Consider the following 18,740-nt stretch of genomic DNA (forward strand, 5'->3'; position numbering starts at 1 on the left):
AGCATTGCCTAATACACTATCAGTATACTGCATCTCCCTTATACACTGTAGACAGAAAATGTTCCATTCACAATGACACAAGTCCCATTTTGGGAAATGTGTAGTTTTTGTATCTTTTACTCTGAGAAGTAACTAGAGCAGTATTAATATTAATGTGTATGGTGTTATGTGCAGGATTAGTCAGTAAATGATATTGTATATGTACAGGACTTTCTGGATTTTTGGGTTTAGATTAGCTAGAAAAAGTAGAAAAGATGACCAGATGGCGGTACTAATAATAATAATAATTAAAAAATATATATTTACAATTCATGTCAATTTTGATGCTATTCTGTCCCAGCAGGTGATCTTATTTGCATTTATTTACATCTATGTCCACTTTTTCCATATGAGAAAAGCAGGTTTCGACACTTTACTAGGAGGCAAAGATTCCTTACAATGCTGTCAAACCTAAAAAATTAGGAATGTTGTCAAATTCATGGGAGTATCCCCAAGAAACAACTGCACATATTTGTTGATGATTAAGGAATGAATAGCAGCGGCTGTTAACATTTGAATGAAGTGAAAGTAAACGGACATCCCAGTAGCATGATCACCACACTGCCCGCTAGCATGGTGTATATCTATGCAGTCAGTATCATAAATATTGAGGCCGCTGTTGTTATTCTTTTGTACATCTCTGTTATTTTCTGCTTTGACTCCATAGTGGGCCTTAATTCAAATTATGTTCATTGAAATAAAGGAAGATTGTTCATATATTGGAGTTTTGATGTTGAACTGATTAAAAGATTATTATAAGATTATTCATGAAGTTAGGAGGAAAGACTAACGGTCAACCATGGTTCAGTCCACACATCGGCCGATTATTATTAGCTTGTGTGACACTTGTAACATGTAATGTTACAGGAATGTGTGCGTTCTTCTTTTCCTGCTTGCATTATTTCAGCCCTGTCAGTTTGTATCAATGTATTAGGTAGTTGTTCATTGTAGCTGTTGACGAAAATAAAATGAAACCGTTATTTCTTTTGCGTGTGAGTGATTATATTTATATTAGGCTCGTTCGTTAGAGCTGCGCCTCGCCTGGAATCTAGACGAGAGCAGGCGGCCGCTGCAGGGGGCGTGGCCAAAAAACTGTGATTAAGTCGGACAGTTTTCAGCTGCCTTCAAAGAACACACCGGAAGTCAGTGTTCAGGAGGTCAGTGTTCAGGAAGTCAGTGTTCAGGAAGTCAGTGTTCAGGTAAGTCAGTGTTCAGGAAGTCAGTGTTCAGGTAAGTCAGTGTTCAGGAAGTCAGTGTTCAGGAAGTCAGTGTTCAGGTAAGTCAGTGTTCAGGTAAGTCAGTGTTCAGGAAGTCAGTGTTCAGGAAGTCAGTGTTCAGGTAAGTCAGTGTTCAGGTAAGTCAGTGTTCAGGTAAGTCAGTGTTCAGGTAAGTCAGTGTTCAGGTAAGTCAGTGTTCAGGAAGTCAGTGTTCAGGAAGTCAGTGTTCAGGAAGTCAGTGTTCAGGTAAGTCAGTGTTCAGGTAAGTCAGTGTTCAGGTAAGTCAGTGTTCAGGAAGTCAGTGTTCAGGTAAGTCAGTGTTCAGGTAAGTCAGTGTTCAGGAGGTCAGTGTTCAGGAAGTCAGTGTTCAGGTAAGTCAGTGTTCAGGAAGTCAGTGTTCAGGAAGTCACAACAACAGTTGGAACTAGTTTAGTACTAGTTTACAGACCTAATGTTGATAACTATGGCGGAAAAAATAGCGTTTGCATTCTTGATCGCAGATGAAATGGAGGCAGAAGAGATCCCTCTACTTATGTCGTATTCTAACAAGAGTAGTTTTCAGCAGCTGAAGTTTTAGTAGTGGTTGTAGTAGAAGTATCAGTGGTTCCAAGAAGTAACAGCAGCAGTATCAAAAAGCTGAATCATACAGTAATAGTTGAAGATTGTGTCAACATTTAAAAGTTGAAATGTGTCTGAAATGTGTTGAAATGTGTCTGGAGATGAAGTTCACTTCATAGCATTCCAACAAATATATTTAACAGAACTAATCATCTTAGCAAATTAAATAAGGTTTGGGATATCTAATATGTAATCTCATACATGGACAAAATGCATTTCCAATCTGTTGAGGTCACACAAATGGGATTTTCCAAAATAAAATAAATCTACTTTTCACAGTGGTCTAAATTTTGATATCTTTTTATTTATTTAACTGTTATTTTTGGAATTGAGGACAAAATATTGGCCATATTGTAGTTGTTGGATGTCATATTTATTTACACATAAATGTATATAAATACATATATGTGAAGATAGTTGTCATTTCTCTATAAATTATTTATTTACAGATGCTAAATAAATAACCATATACATTATTATTATTATTATTACCACCCACATTGTTGCACTACATGAGACAAATAGCGAACGATCCAATGTTATCCAGTATTTTAACTACACCTAAAATATGGATTTTCTACAACACGTGGTGTTTGATTTAGATCTAATAGCCAATCAGCTCTCTGATGTGGCGACAGCGAGGCGTTTCCCATCATGCACTGGGCCACGCAGTGGATGGAGAGCTCCTGCCGCGCCTGGCTCTTAAACTGACGGCCGCCTCGCTCTCGTGAGAGTATCGTTGACCACGTGTGCATGACGTCAGAGCAAGTCGGGAGCAAGTCGGACACAAATCTAACCGGCATGCATTGCGCGCCGATCGCCTCTGCGCAGAACTGGCACATCTCGAACGAGTCTAGTGTTACATGTGCAGTTGCCATTTCCTCTCGCTCGCCGTACTCAGGCTAGACGCGTTTTGAGAGACAAGTCACTGCAACCAATCACAAGAGCGATGCAACATTTTCCAGCCAATCGTTGATTGCTCGTGTAAAGTACACTTCGATTGATAGACCTGCAAGCACCTCCTCGTTGGTGTGAAGACGACAAAGGGTGTATCTCCGATGCGAGCCTTTGGGAGCTAAAACCCCGGACGCAGAATACGTCACACATCTCGGATTACTGAAGGCGTCTGTAAATTGACGGACCTGTGTGGATATGGGGGTAAGCATTTTAAAATTCATTATTTTAAAGGTAATTATGGTTATTTATGAGTGATGACTAGCTATATTGAATAATGGGGTGGTGGTCAGTGCGTTTGTATCATCGCGTGATTGGCCTCTTCTCTTGACTGATTGTGTGTTTGTCCAGTCAGTAACGTTATTAGGATATAATGACCAATGAAGTATGATGCCGTTTTCGAATTGTGCTGTTATTGGTAGTTTTCCAGCTACTTGATATGTCTATTGGTTATACTTGTCCAATCACAGTTTGCAAATAGTTTGCGTGAGTTAGTAGTCCAATGAATGCCTCGCCGGAATAGCTTTGATTGGCCCAATCTTCTGTTGTGGGCGAGATATGGTGGTGATGTTTTGTGATGGGATGGAAAATGGCGGATGTCGGAAACCGCATTAACTTATACTATACTAGGAATAACAGTAGCATCCTGCTATTTAATACGACTTCATCTCATGTGAGTTTTTTTCTATCGATATATGCAGTACGCTTTCGAAAAACATTAGCTGACACGACTTGGGAATTGTATTTAAACATTTCAGTAATTGGCCTCTTTAGATGAGGTCCAGGTTAAGCTTTCAAGCTTCCCATTATCCAGCCCACGTTGTTCCCCGAACATGTGTGACCTCACTAACTGTAGGAAGACGTTAGAACAGGAGCAATTCGCGTTGGTAAGTTTAAGAGCTTATAAAAGCCAACCAAGAACGTCGCGTATTATCAACTCTATTAGCTAGTCAGGAGGCTGAGACTCACAACTTGTTTTTATAATTTAAGCAAGTTAAGCCACCATTAAGCCACCAACACGCTGCTTGTTTACTGTCCAATGGAGCCAGGGACACTGCCATACTCTACCGTAGCACTATGCGTCGTTAAATATCGGTACCTGCATTTGGTTGGGCAGAGGTAGGTTTTCCAGTGATAATGGATGATTCCAAGCCAAGGTACAGCAAAGGGCTGGTGAGTTTAAAAATAATTTGGCTACGTTGGACCTTATTTTCTCCCTTTATAAACTGTGTTCATATTAGTCAAGAGGCTGAACACCAGACCTTGTTTGTAATCACACACACACACACACACACACACACACACACACACACACACACAGTGTACATGATCTGGTGTTCAGCCCCTTGACTAATATCTTTGGTTTTAAACAAGACGGTGCAACTTTATTCAGTTTATTTTGTATAGCCCAATATCACAAATTAGAAATTTGCCTCAGAGGTCTTTACAATCTGTACACATACGACATCCCGTCCCAGGACCTCACATCGGATCAGGAAAAACTCTCCAAAAATGGGATAAGAACCCTCAGGAGAGCAAACAGAGGAGGATCCCTCACCCCAGATGGACAGAAGCAATAGATGTCATGTGTACAGAATGAACAGAGTTACAACACATTCAATGAATATGACAAAAAAGTATGAATAATGAGTAGTAGGCGTTGACCACGATCCAGACCTCCACAATCCATGAAACAGGGGCCATTGCAGGAGGCAGGGCCACAGAGGCATCTCGAAAGAGGCCGGACCAATGAGTCCAGGCCCTTGAGGCAGGAGGCACAAGGAAGGAGGCAGGGCCATTGGGAAGGAAGCCAGGCCACGGGTTGGATGTAGGAAGCAGGGGCAAGGAGTTCCATTGATCTTTGTGTCCTGATTTGGTCTCTGCTGACACTATTTACTCGCCACATGTTTTTATTTAATATACAGTGACTATGAAGAAATAATTGCCGTCCTAATGTTCTGAGCAACTTTAAGCTTTTAATCTCAATTTTTCAGACTAGTTTGTCAACAAAAAACTGTTTTTAGGAATAGAAACTGAAATTGATGGATTTGACTCTGGTTTGTTTGTCTATTTTGAACATGGACACCTATGTCATCATTATATATATATATATATATATATATATATATATATATAATATATATATATATATCATATATATATATATATATATTTTTTTTTTACTGATGAACCCTTCCTTCCATCTCCGCAGCGGGCTGGTACCCGACGACGTTACCATGACGACGGAATCTCAGATGAGGAGATTGATGAAGGAGAATGTTTGGACTTGGAGGAGAAGTCCACAGTCAGAGGTTCAGCTCTGACCGGATCCTGCGAATTGAGGGAAGAGGTATGCGAGCACAGTCCAAATTAACAACAATTTTCACGACATAGAAAAGTTAATTCAAAACTTGTGAAGCTTAGTCTCTCTCTCTCACTGAATACTGGGAAAGCACAACAAACTTTTTTTGTTTTAATAAAGAAGTTGTTTGCAGAAGTCTGGGTCTGCAAACAGCGAAAGTGAAAAAAGTTAATTACCTCGCTGAGAAGTTGGTGTGCAGCCTGTCGTCTGTAAATGCTTCTGACTGTTCCAGTAGGCCCTAGTTAGAGGGAGCACGTTTGGCAGGTGAAAAAACGCAGAGCTCATCCCATTCTGTTTCTGTTGCTTGGTCAGACAGTGATAACATTAGCTTAATACAATGCGTGAACTGTTCGTTTTCTCACGGTAACTATGGTTGCTTAAGTCACATACAGTAGCTCTGAGTATCCAGTAGCAGCCTCCAGGCCTGCTGTTTTCGGTTCCGTTTACTTCCTGCCAATATTGATCTGCTACAAACTGATCTGCTGTCAAAGAAACCCAACCAAAATGACTGCTGTCTTGTTTTTTTAAGACACATTTTTGATGAGCAATGGCAGTCAGTGTCACGCTCACTGACGATCACATTGCATTTCCTGTGAATACTTCATCATTTCAGTGGTTCGCCAGTTATCTGCTTTAAATGTGATGCTGCAGCAGTCAGAAATGTTTGTATTAGCAGTTACTCGATACATAATTTCTTCCCGGGAGCAGCACCACAGATATCTAATTTGTAATACTGCCAAAATATATATATTGCAATACTTTCATCAGTTGGCCAGAGGCTCAATCACCATTGTGTTGCCTCCTCTGGCGATATATGGTGACTAAAGCCACTTTAAGACTGTTTGACATCGCTGGGTTTTGCCTTGGCTGACATATACAGGCCACCGTGACGGATGTTTTATCATGTCTGCTGGGACACTTGTCTTTCATAACTACCACTTTCAGCCAGGAATCAGGAATCGTGGGAAATGAAACGACCAGGAGTGAATGATAGAAAAGCTTTTGAAAATGTCTCTTGACCTTTTGTGGATTTTAGACTTAACATATGAGTTCATCCAGAGAGGCGGCCTGAGGGACCCAATCATGTTTGAGAAGCCCGATGGACTGGGAATCAAGTAGGCATCCTCTTTATTGTTCTTTTCTTTCTTTTAATGTCCCCATCTACAGCTACATTCTTTTTTTATCAAGTCTTTTGTTTACATACTTGTTCGTTCTCAGACTTTCAATGTTAGTAAACCTCATGTTGTTCTGTAGGATGCCTGATCCTGACTTCAGTGTCAATGATGTCAAGATGTTTTGTTGGTAAGATTTTTTCTTTCCTAATGAATGAATTGATGCAGCTACAAGTCTTTGGTTGTAATCCTGGCAGCAGCTGTGTTTCCTATCAACATGTCATTGAACAATAACATCCATGTGAGTCAAAAGAAAGAAACAAATGAGAATAAACTTTGAATTACTTTATAGAATAATGTCAACATGAGGTGTTTTGATTACAACAACAATGATGGTGAAGACAACCGGTGCTGCCGGCGGGGAAAGACAATCCCCAGATTCACCTGAGTTGGAACAAGCTTTGTCTGCTTGGTGTTTTCAATTCAGTTTATTTTGTATAGCCCAATATCACAAATTACAAATTTGCCTCAGAGGGCTTACAATCTGTACACATACGACATCCCTGTCCCAGGACCTCACATCGGATTCAGGAAAAAACTATTTTTCTTGTTTTTTGTTTACGCTATTTTTGCAACTTCCTCTGGATGCGTGCTTACGATCTGGCACCAGGGCCCTATTTCTCGTACCTGGCTAACGTGGTTAGCGGTATCATTTTCCAGATGAGATTACAAGTCAGGGTTTTCGGTTCCTCGAAGCAAGTTTGGCAAAATCACCATAGCAACACATAAAAAATGTTTTTAACCTGCTCCAGCACGGCTCATTCAGTCTAGCTGGATAAATGGCCACTCCCCTGAAGAAAATGGGCAGCTCCCCTTCCTCATTGATGAAGGAGCGATATAGTTAGATTAACGTTTTATAGGGAGAAAGTTCTTATGACGTGATGATGACTTCCTATACGAGCGCTATCCATTCTGCCCACAAGGAATCATTTATTAAAGACCTTCTCGAGCCGTACATTGAACACTACACACCGCAGCAATGACTGTCTCACATATAATATATATATATATATATATATATATATATATATATATATATATATATATATATATATATATATATCATGATCGACTTAGTTGAGCCACGTCCAAGAAATAGGGCCCAGCTTGCTACATCCCAAACACAGCAAAATCTGAAGGGCAGGACCTCTGAAGATGCATAACGTTTTAAGTAATTATTGAGAGGGATTATTTTACAAGAGTCTCTGTACATAGACCTGGTCAAATTCATGTAATTCCATTCCGTGAATTTGATGTTATGCCCTTTTTGTATTTTACATAAACATTTTAGTTTACTAGGTATTTAATTTGTCTTGCAACTTTATCCTGGATCCAGCTGCTTGTTTTGACATTTTTTTCTTTTTGTGACTAACCATTGCCAAAAAAAAAAAAAAAAACACTCAGGCAGCAGACGTATGATAGATGTGATGGATATGTGAGCACTCAGAAGGGGACAGAGATGTCCATGGCTCAGTGGACACGTTACTATGAGACCCCTCCATCTCAGAGAGAGAAGCTCTATAATGTCATCAGCCTGGAGTTTAGCCACACTAAACTGGAGAACCTGGTCCGGAGACCTGCACAGTAAGTACACACACTCGTGTGTAAAAAACCCTATGCAACAAAAGCTTTTCAGCAGCTACAGGGAAACTCGCAAATGGTAGTATGTTGTCTGTTACCTGAGGTGTGTGTGTGTGTGTGTGTGTAGGTAGATCTAATAGACTGGGTGGGACAACATGTGTGCCTCGTCACCTGAAAGAGAGACAGAGAGACTCAACGAACTCCATCACTGACATGCAATACCCCAAAGTTCAGAAGTAAGTTCCCCATGTTCACTTTCCTTTAAAGGTCAAGTCTTTTTAAGAGAGGAAAGATTACTCTTTATTTTGATGAAATAAACATTGCTGACGCTTGCGTGTCTCTGCAGATACTGTCTGATGAGTGTCGAGGCTGCTACACAGACTTTCACATTGACTTTGGATGGGACCTCTGTGTGGTACCACATACTCCGAGGAGGCAAGGTGGGCCAGGGAGGGTTCAGCCAATGGCCTCATAGTTTATGATTCAGGGTCATTAAAGGGGTAGATTTTGAGCTAAAACCATGGATGATCTAATGTGTTGTCAAATGTTTAAAAAGATTATTTGAAAATGTAAAGTCTATAATGGGACTTAAATCATTTCTGTTTTTACTCTGTAAACAACTAGAACGTGACCTCACGTTGTTGGCATGGGTGTGGTTTGAATTGCTGTTGTGTATTTCAGGTGTTTCTGGCTGATCCCCCCCACCCCTCAGAACCTAGAGCTGTATGAGAACTGGGTGTTGTCGGGGAAACAGGGAGACATTTTCCTTGGAGACAGAGCATCTGACTGCCAGAGGATTGAGCTGAAGCAGGGCTGCACCTTCATCATACCTTCAGGTATTACTTTCAAATCTCTCACATACACACACACACACACACTAACTATATTGTTCATCGATTGTGACAAAAATAGAATATTATTGTCTTTTTTTTATACTCAGGTTGGATTCATGCAGTCTACACCCCTACGGACTCTATGGTGTTTGGAGGAAACTTCCTGCACAGCTTCAACATCCCCATGCAACTTAACATCTGTAATATAGAAGACAGAACGCGGGTCGGGAAAACAATCTCTTCTAAGGTGTAAGTGACAAGAAGTGGCAGATTGCGTAATGATAAAGTGCCTCTTTACCTCAACCACAGGTTCCTTTGAAGTTTCGTTACCCCTTCTACTATGAGATGTGCTGGTATGTGTTGGAGCGCTACGTCTTCAGCATGACAAAGACCTCCTACCTCACTCCAGAGTTCCAAGAAGCACACGCTGGGCATTGGTATGAACACAGGCAAACATAGGGGGATAGATGTGAATGAGGTTATGGGGTTTTCTCTGTAGATTGGTTTTAAATAGAATATGTGTTTCATTCCTCCTTCAGGTCTGAAGAAGCCGTCTGGCTCGATTCAGCCAGTGAGCAGGTGAAGGAGGAGGTGGAGGATGAGGAGGACGACGAGGACGAAGACGACGACGACGACGAGGAGGAGGTAGTGGCAGTGAAGAAGAGTCCTCAGAGCAGCAGTCTGACAAGCCTGCAGTAAAAGTTAATTTGACTCCCCTTGAGCTGGAGGGAATGTGGAACCTGCTGGGTAAACTGGAGGCTCTGCCCTCCAACAAGAAGTGTGTACCAGCAGGCATACACAACGCCCCGGCACTCATCACACACATCAAGGTATGACTGGTCTTTGGCGTGTGTCAGTTATTTTGCTGGCGGTTTAAATAAAAACGGAAACGGGACAATATTAATGATGTCCTGTTATTGATGTCCCCTGCTTTCTCTCCCACCACTTTTGTCTCTTCTGTCCTGCAGGCTCTACTAAAGGAACATGCCAATGACAATCCCAAGCTATCCTACACAGGAAAACCCATCGTCAAGTGGCCAAAGAGAGTAAGCAGTCTTCACTTTTAGACATGCAGCACATTGTTTGCTGGATGACTGAATATCTTTATAGAATAATAGTAATAAATACATTTCTAAACCATTTATCAGGGTTTAAATTAAGTAATACTTGGAAGAAGTGTTCATTTATCCGAGTCTTGATTATAACATGTTTGCTAATTGGCCAGAATGAAAAATAATACAAATATTTTTTTATAATTTTGTTTCAATTAACTGTTCCTGATGAGTCCACTCAGGTATATTATCAAATACAGAATAAAAAAAGACATTTCCTCAATTGCTATTGGTGTGAAATGCTGCTTCATCATTTATCAAATAGTGTTCATAGTTGGACCCAGTGTTCATAGCAAATGCTGGCCTGTTGTAGTGGTGTTTATTCTATTTTTAGTATTGTTATCTCAGCCGTCCCTTCTAAATGTTCTGCTCCTCCCCACTAGCCCTCATGGTACCAGCCTCCTCCTCCTCCTCCACCACCTCCTCCTCGTCCTAAGTTCTCCTCCACTCCCATCATCCCACGACCACAGGAAACCAGCCTCGTCCATGTCCGTGCTGAGACGGCGCAGGGTCAGGTAACAAAGCGGGTGTGAAAAACATTTTGTCATGTCAAATAAGATAGGCTCAAATGTCGTTGTGAAAATGTGATGATTTTTTTCACATTAACTGTTTTTCAGTTATGTTTGTTGTAGTGCTTAATTACGCTCAGCAAAACCCAGTTGTTTGGAGCCAACATCAACATTCTACCATTGTAAACCTTTTCTAATTAATGTAATTGTGCAATTTTCAGCTGTCTTCCGTGATCATCCATTTGCTGTGATGTTTTCCTTTTCTGCAGGTGTAAGCGCTGTGAAGCCTGCATGAGGCCAGAGTGTGGAGACTGTAACTTCTGCAGAGACATGAAGAAGTTTGGAGGACCAGGGAAACTCAAGCAGACCTGTGTGCTCCGACAGTGTCTGTCTGTAGGTAACTTTTTATAGTTTGCTTATTTATATATATTCGATGTGTTTCATAATGTTCCTCTTCGTCTCCTCCAGCCGGGCCTTCCTCTGTCTGCAGTATGTGAGATCTGCAAGGAGCCCAATCAGGAGGAAACCGGAGACCCCTCCCTCACGCTGATGGAATGTTCCAACTGTGCGCAGATAGTCCATCCTGCCTGCCTCACGGTACAATGCTCACACACACTCACAGTTTACTACACAGTACATTATATTTACTGCCATTTTATGCATCTGAATTCCTAGTGGAACATTTATGTGGTTTACTATGCTCTCAAAAATTCCCACTATGGAGCAAAAGTTGAATCGAGACATTTTCACACTACTTATACTGTAGCACAAACAACATATATATGGGTCATATTACACATATATTAAATATTAATGTCACCATCTAGATACATGTACTGTAGCCAGGTATACACAGGGTTCTAGTCCTTTTTATTTTTACATTTTCCTTTTATTACTTCTCTTCTTCTTTCATTCCATCCATCTGACTAATACTATGTCTGCTTCTGCAGGTTCAGGGGGAAGGAGTAGTGAATAAAGACCTGCCTAGTTGCTGGGAGTGTCCAAAGTGTGTCCAAGGGATTACTGACCCTGAGGTACGCAAAGTTTTATCAACAAATAAACACACACACACACACACACACTGTTTCAGGGTTTTCTACTTCTTGTTTGTATATTTAGTCCACTCCTGCACACAGACATCTGAGTACCTTTGCAAACACTTGCGCACTCTCTTGCACTCAGTCTATTAACCTGCCGTTCACACACAAACACACTTGGTTGCAGTGGGTCAACGCTAATGGGTATTGTGTGTCTCCTGTCTGTTTATTTATTTATTTTTTGGTTGCTTTATTTCCATTTTCTTTGAGTTTGATTTAACTCCGTCAGTCGTCAGGCAGCGATGAATCGTTTGCTGCCGGCCAACAGCAGCTCATCCGTTCCCATGGCCCTCTGGTTCTCAGATTGGGCCCCGGGCCCTCTGCTACCATAGGGGGTCCTGTGGGCACCCAGCAGGATGGGGAGGTGGTTCGCTGTGGTTTCTTCCCTCCTTCTCTTCCTTCCTGCTCTTCCTCCTCCTCAGCGTCACTTCTATTGGTGGCGGCCCCTCTGCCTTCTCAGCCAATCAGCTCGAGACTGGTGAGAGGTGCCGCCTACTCTTAAGTACATCCACCCGTCTGTCAAGTTGCACCCCCCCCCTTTTTTCCATTCCACCTTTCAAGAGAACAGACACAACTCTTGATGTACATTTTTCTGTTTGAAATAATCTTGTTACTGACAATTTCCTATTTAAGAATTCTGCTTTCATGGTTTATACAAGATTAGTGCCTCTTCTCTGACTTAATTTGTTTTAATTTTTGAGCTCAGATTGGCTTCTGTGCTGTGTTCTTTTTTCCATACTTTCGAAAAGATTTTTTTTCATGGCTCATCATGGACAATGTGTAGTCTGGACACGTTCGTTATGAGATATGACGCAAAGGTAACGGCAGGAAACATGGTGTCACAATTATACTCGTATCTTAATTCTAGAGACAAATTAATCCATGATTTATAAATGTATTGTGTTAATCTTAAGATTGTAAGTGTTATCAATGCGTTATTGGACACACCGGTTTCCACTTATTCAATGTAAAAAAGGATGCTTTAAAGAGCTGATGTTCAGTGGTCCTGTCTACTCAACTTTCAACAAGAATCCATGGGTCATGTTTTAGTTTTCATCACAGCAGTAATTGAATGTCTGATTGACTTTCTGTCGGTTGTTTAAGGGGCTCAATATGAAACACTGAGCATATCTATGATTGAAGGATTGCCTCCACATGGCTCTCAACATGGTGCCGGCTGACTTGGAGGCTTCAGCTGAGGGTGTTAACAAGAGCAGCAGTGCTGACAGAATGACCACTGTTTACCTTAGAAGGATTCGGGTGGGTGGATGCTATGTTTTCGTGTCAGTCAGTCACAGGGAGGAACGCTCACGTGCACTAAAAGGTACGCGAAGCCGGCGTGGCTCCGTAAACAAAACAGGGGAAGCTCTGATTACAACACACTCGGACATTACTCCTCTTTATCTTTACATAGCAAATACTTGTTTGCTGCTATATTAATGCTCTGACTATTGTTGGAGATCCTTGAACGGGGAAATGGTGTTGTGATTGTGCAAAAAGTCCAAAACAATCTAATACTGACCTCATTGCTCTTGTTTCAGATATTCAAGGCACGTCATTCTCTTGTGCCACACAAACAAATATCAATAATGGAAATGATACGGATATTCTCTTCACTTTGTCATTGTAGCTCGGTCATATGTTCAAGCTTTACAACATTGCTGCTCACTAAAAAGCATGTTTGTTTCAGTGTCCATGTGGCTATTTTGAAGTAAAAAGTTATTCAATGTGATGAGTTGTAATGATGACTTTCAAAATCTGACGTTAACTACTAACTGAAACAATATTTATATGCTTAACAGTTACACCAAAGATACTCTGTTTTAGTCCCATTGTATGAGCATGATGATGATATTTAGTGCCTGCAAAGCATTACTTCATGTTCCTGGTTGAACTATATTATGTTTATGTAACCATACTATGACTGAGTAGATGATAGCAAGAGTTTTGGATCTGGGTAACAAAATATTGTCAATTCACTTCCCCTCACCCCCTTCAGATTACAAAATTAGTTATTGAACTCCGCACGTAATGCCAGTTTATCTCCAAAAATGTTACCAGCCTCTAATGATGTCAATCCAAAACGGTCAGTTAACTCTTCTGTCGGTTTCTTAAGTCACTTATTGACAGTTTTTTTTCTCCTTTTTTTCTCCAGCAGTCTAAAGGAGACAAAGGTGAAGGCCTTCCAGCGGTGAGTGTTTTTTGGGGGCCCTTACTTTGACGTGTTTATTTCTAAATACTCTCTTGATTATTATTTTTTTATATAGCTCTCTTTCCCCATAATGTCCTCATTTTCTTTGTCATTATGTGTCTCTTTTATTGTTCTTTCTACCCTTCCTTCCATTCCTCCCTCCTCTTCCTTCTTTCCAGAAGCGTAAATCTTCCACCCTGCTGGACGCTCGCATGGCTAAAATTTACCGACGGCAGAGACACAGCCGCGACGAAGACGACTCTGCCAGTGATGACGATGATGAAGGTTTGTCTCTGGGAAAAAAGACAACATGTCTACAGCCACTAGTTACTTTGTTAGTGATTAATCACAAAATGACTGTTTGAAATGTTTCTCCATAAACAAAGTGCTTGAATTTCATCTTTTGGTGTGATTGTGATCACTTTGTTCTGACCTGATCGCCTGTCCCATCCATCCATCCCTTAGCCTCTCAGAGAGGAAAGATGGCTCTTCATTCCGAGGGGGGAGCCACTCTTCCAGGAGGGGGTTCGGTGCCAACAGGAGAGGCTTGCTAAGAGGCACGGCCCACAGAGGAAGCAGAGGAGGGCTCATGTCTTCTGGCTCCTCCTCCGTCCTCAAGCTAAAGCGAGGGATGGGCATGAGGGATGGTGGACGGAGGGGACGAGGGGTGAGGCTGAGGGGAGGCTCAAAGATGCAGCGAAGAGGAGACGAATCTGAGGAGTCGGACGACGATGATGACGAAGAGGAGGAAGATGAGGAAGAAGGGGACAGTGAAGAAGGTGACAAGGAACGACTGCATCGCCGGCATAGGAGGAGGCGCAGGACTAATGATGATGAAGATGAAGATGATGATGATGATGATGATGAAGATGAGGACAGTGAGGGGCAGGAGTTTGACCCTGAAGAGGAGGAGATGGGACACACTGGAAGATGAAGAGGAAGACGAGGAGGAGGAGTTGGAGGAGGAAGGGCGCTGGGATTCAGACCCAGAACCTCCAGTCCTTCTGGTGTCTGATCTGAATGATGACCTGCTTAGTGGCTCCTACCTGACTGTCACTCTACAGCGCCCCCACAAGGCCAAGAGACACTCTGGTACTTGTTTGTTTGTTTGTTTATTTTTTTATCTTCCAATAGTTGAAATGTAAAGTAAAAAATGAAGGTTTATTTGCAACAGAGATGTGTGCTCTCTCCAGGCTCCATAGTTCCAAAGCTAGAAGCAGCCATGGGTCTGAGGACAGCAGCATCTGGTGGTCAGCAGGGCTTCATCCAGAGAAAGACTGCTCTGTCCAAAGCTTCACGATTCAGGAGCACTGACGCCATAGCTGAAAGCTTAACCTCAAGAGGACCTGGCAGGTAGAGCGCAAGAGTGAACATCCGTTGCATACATGACTACTACGATACCTGCAAACTTGTTGCTTTTCGGCGAAATTTGATGTTTTTGAATCAAAATGTCATCCACGTGAATCGTGTAGAGCCGAAGAGTTTTTGTTTGGGTGAGGGGGGTGGGGGGCCAGCCAGCCAGCCAGCCAGCCAGCCAGCCAGCCAGCCAGCCAGCGTTTTTGAGATTGGCGTGAAACAAGGAGAAAAGGTGATGTTGTGACATCTTTGATGTGACGTGTTGGCCAATCAGCGTTAAGATGTCTACAGCGTCTTCATTGGGGGGTGAGGGTTAGCTTGAATGTCAGCCCGCAACATCTACTGCTGCAGAGAAAAGGACGCAGGCGGTAATGTTGCACGGTGTATCGATACTTAAAAGGTACCGCGGTACCCGTAGGTTAAAAACAACAGGGTTTAGCATATTTTTTGTATCGATACTTCATTAAAATAGCTAGATAAGATAAGAGCGCTCTCACTGCTGCGCTCCCTGTCATGCTGCCTGCACGCATTGATTGCAAGGGGGCGGGGCTGCCCAGCACTCACTCACAGGGAGTGATCGCTGGAGAGACGTGGCATCAAGTGCAGGAGATGTGGCAGAAGTGAAATGTGGAAGTACTTTGTCTACATTGCAGACAGTGAAGGAAAGCCCACTGACGTACAGACAGTGAAGGAAAGCCCACTGACACATAGACAGTGAAGGAAAGCCCACTGACGTACAGACTGTGAAGGAAAGCCCACTGACACACAGACAGTGAAGGAAAGCTCACTGACACACAGACAGTGAAGGAAAGCTCACTGACGTACAGACTGTGAAGGAAAGCTCACTGACGTACAGACTGTGAAGGAAAGCCCACTGACATACAGACAGTGAAGGAAAGCCCACTGACGTACAGACAGTGAAGGAAAGCCCACTGACGTACAGACTGTGAAGGAAAGCCCACTGACGTACAGACTGTGAAGGAAAGCCCACTGACGTACAGACAGTGAAGGAAAAGCCCACTGACGTACAGACAGTGAAGGAAAGCCCACTGACGTACAGACAGTGAAGGAAAGCCTACTGACGTACAGACTGTGAAGGAAAGCCCACTGACATACAGACTGTGAAGGAAAGCCCACTGACGTACAGACAGTGAAGGAAAGCCCACTGACGTACAGGACAGTGAAGGAAAGCTCACTGACTTACAGACAGTGAAGGAAAGCCTACTGACATACAGAGTGTGAAGGAAATCCCACTGACGTACAAACGGTGAAGGAAGGCCCACTGACGTACAGACGGTGAAGGAAGGCCCACTGACGTACAGACAGTGAAGGAAAGCCCACTGACACATAGACAGTGAAGGAAAGCCCACTGATACACAGACAGTGAAGGAAAGCCTACTGACGTACAGACAGTGAAGGAAAGCCCACTGATACACAGACAGTGAAGGAAAGCCTACTGACGTACAGACAGTGAAGGAAAGCCTACTGACATACAGAGTGTGAAGGAAAGCCCACTGACGTACAGACTGTGAAGGAAAGCCCACTGACGTACAGACAGTGAAGGAAAGCTCACTGACGTACAGACTGTGAAGGAAAGCCCACTGACCTACAGACAGTGAAGGAAAGCTCACTGATGTACAGACTGTGAAGGAAAGCCCACTGACGTACAGACAGTGAAGGAAAGCTCACTGACGTACAGACTGTGAAGGAAAGCCCACTGACATACAGACAGTGAAGGAAAGCCCACTGACGTACAGACAGTGAAGGAAAGCCCACTGACATACAGACAGTGAAGGAAAGCCCACTGACGTACAGGACTGTGAAGGAAAGCCCACTGACGTACAGACTGTGAAGGAAAGCCCACTGACGTACAGACTGTGAAGGAAAGCCCACTGACGTACAGACGGTGAAGGAAAGCCCACTGACATACAGACTGTGAAGGAAAGCCCACTGACATACAGACTGTGAAGGAAAGCCCACTGACATATAGAGTGTGAAGGAAAGCCCACTGACATACAGACTGTGAAGGAAGGCCCACTGACGTACAGACGGTGAAGGAAAGCCCACTGACATACAGACTTTGAAGGAAAGCCCACTGACATACAGACTGTGAAGGAAGGCCCACTGACATACAGACTGTGAAGGAAAGCCCACTGACATACAGACTGTGAAGGAAGGCCCACTGACATACAGACTGTGAAGGAAGGCCCACTGACATACAGACTGTGAAGGAAAGCCCACTGACGTACAGACTGTGAAGGAAGGCCCACTGACATACAGACGGTGAAGGAAAGCCCACTGACCTACAGAGTGTGAAGGAAGGCCCACTGACATACAGACGGTGAAGGAAAGCCCACTGACATACAGAGACCCGTCTGCTAAACTTGTTTCAAAGCCACTCAGACCATAGGGTTTTTCACTTCAAACACACATCTGTAACATTATGTAACTCTACAATTGCTCATACTCATGGAAGGAACTATGTAGTCATCTGGTCAGATAGTGACAAAAGACCAACCGAGCCATGTATAATCAATGCTTTGATGGCACCATGTAGTTTCCATTAATATCTTGCTGTAATACTAATATTAATGCCATTTGTTAAGTGTTCAAAAAGCTGGGCAGGAACAAGCTGCTAAGAAGGGAACCTTATTATTATTATTATTATTATTATTATTATAGATATACCAGTATCGTATTTGTGGTATATCGTATTTGTGGTATTGTATCGAAGTCTGGTATCGTGGTATCAGGTATCATGATATTTATGGCAGGTATCCTATCGAAGTTATAATGTTGGTATCGTGACAACCAGGAAAGTCTCAAGGAAAAGGCTCATGGCTAAGCAGCGCAAACGAGTCCTTGAACGACTTGTAAGTTGGTTCATGAATGACTTTAACTGTATTGTGTATATAATGAGAATGTATATTATGTTATTAGGGCACGAGCACTGATGTAGTCGGAGCGGAGGACCTATTGTTCTTAAAATGTTTGTTGTTTACTAAAAGGTGGGGCTAGGTATGAAACCTCAATACCGTATTGGTTCTGTCCAAAATGTTTATTATTATTGTTATTACCGTACGTGTTTCGGCACAATCTATGTTCTTAATCAATCATCCATTTGGTCAGAACAATCAAAATACTGGAGTTATAAAAGCTTGAGGTTTCATCAAACGACGTGGATGTGGTGTGAGACCAAACATGAAACTGTTATGTTTTCTTGTATTATTAGAGGTGTATAACTACAAAATCCCAGGTTGTATATGCAGAGTACTGTGTTTTGTGATGCAGTCCAATATGTTTTAGTACATGAAAGAAAGCTAAAGGATATATGTTATATATATATATATATATATATATATATATATATATATATATATATAAGCTTTTGTGTTTTTTACAACTTCATTTTATGCTGAAAAGAAGTTCTATGAAGCATCACTCTGAAACTTGTTTGGTGTGAGGGTCATCATGCATTGTCCATAACGGTCTCGACAAAGTGTAATCTGAAGGGTGCCTCAAGTGTCATTATCTCCCTTCTTTCTGAGCCATCTGGCCTTTGGCAGGCTCATATTGGGTAAGACCGCTCGAGAGACTGGCAACCAATCAAAAACCCCTAATGGCCATCTGGCATTCCCCTCTTCACTTCATGCATGTGACTTAATATAAACCAAACATTTGATATTTTTGATCTCGTAG

At 42.3% G+C, this 18,740-nt stretch overlaps 1 protein-coding gene across 1 annotated transcript in view; it reads left to right on the plus strand.

Moving 5' to 3' along the window:
* Window positions 1-3,722: 3,722 nt before the first annotated feature.
* Window positions 3,723-18,740, plus strand: part of kdm2aa (lysine (K)-specific demethylase 2Aa) — a 21,871-nt gene continuing 6,853 nt past the window's right edge. The window contains 31 exon segments of the mRNA XM_034552845.1: window positions 3,723-4,001; window positions 5,041-5,095; window positions 5,098-5,178; window positions 6,227-6,305; window positions 6,445-6,488; window positions 7,767-7,795; window positions 7,798-7,962; window positions 8,071-8,091; window positions 8,094-8,179; window positions 8,290-8,306; window positions 8,309-8,343; window positions 8,345-8,397; window positions 8,625-8,779; window positions 8,884-8,999; window positions 9,086-9,193; window positions 9,195-9,213; window positions 9,316-9,333; window positions 9,336-9,418; window positions 9,421-9,606; window positions 9,745-9,822; window positions 10,272-10,358; window positions 10,360-10,403; window positions 10,667-10,790; window positions 10,866-10,994; window positions 11,348-11,431; window positions 13,650-13,685; window positions 13,865-13,970; window positions 14,151-14,177; window positions 14,180-14,601; window positions 14,603-14,777; window positions 14,879-15,038. Of these exon segments, the coding sequence (XP_034408736.1) occupies window positions 3,966-4,001; window positions 5,041-5,095; window positions 5,098-5,178; window positions 6,227-6,305; window positions 6,445-6,488; window positions 7,767-7,795; window positions 7,798-7,962; window positions 8,071-8,091; window positions 8,094-8,179; window positions 8,290-8,306; window positions 8,309-8,343; window positions 8,345-8,397; window positions 8,625-8,779; window positions 8,884-8,999; window positions 9,086-9,193; window positions 9,195-9,213; window positions 9,316-9,333; window positions 9,336-9,418; window positions 9,421-9,606; window positions 9,745-9,822; window positions 10,272-10,358; window positions 10,360-10,403; window positions 10,667-10,790; window positions 10,866-10,994; window positions 11,348-11,431; window positions 13,650-13,685; window positions 13,865-13,970; window positions 14,151-14,177; window positions 14,180-14,601; window positions 14,603-14,777; window positions 14,879-15,038 (2,858 nt within the window). The 5' untranslated portion in view covers window positions 3,723-3,965.

The sequence above is a fragment of the Cyclopterus lumpus genome, chromosome 1 (genome assembly GCF_009769545.1).
Source record: "Cyclopterus lumpus isolate fCycLum1 chromosome 1, fCycLum1.pri, whole genome shotgun sequence".
Taxonomy (NCBI): Eukaryota; Metazoa; Chordata; class Actinopteri; order Perciformes; family Cyclopteridae; genus Cyclopterus; species Cyclopterus lumpus.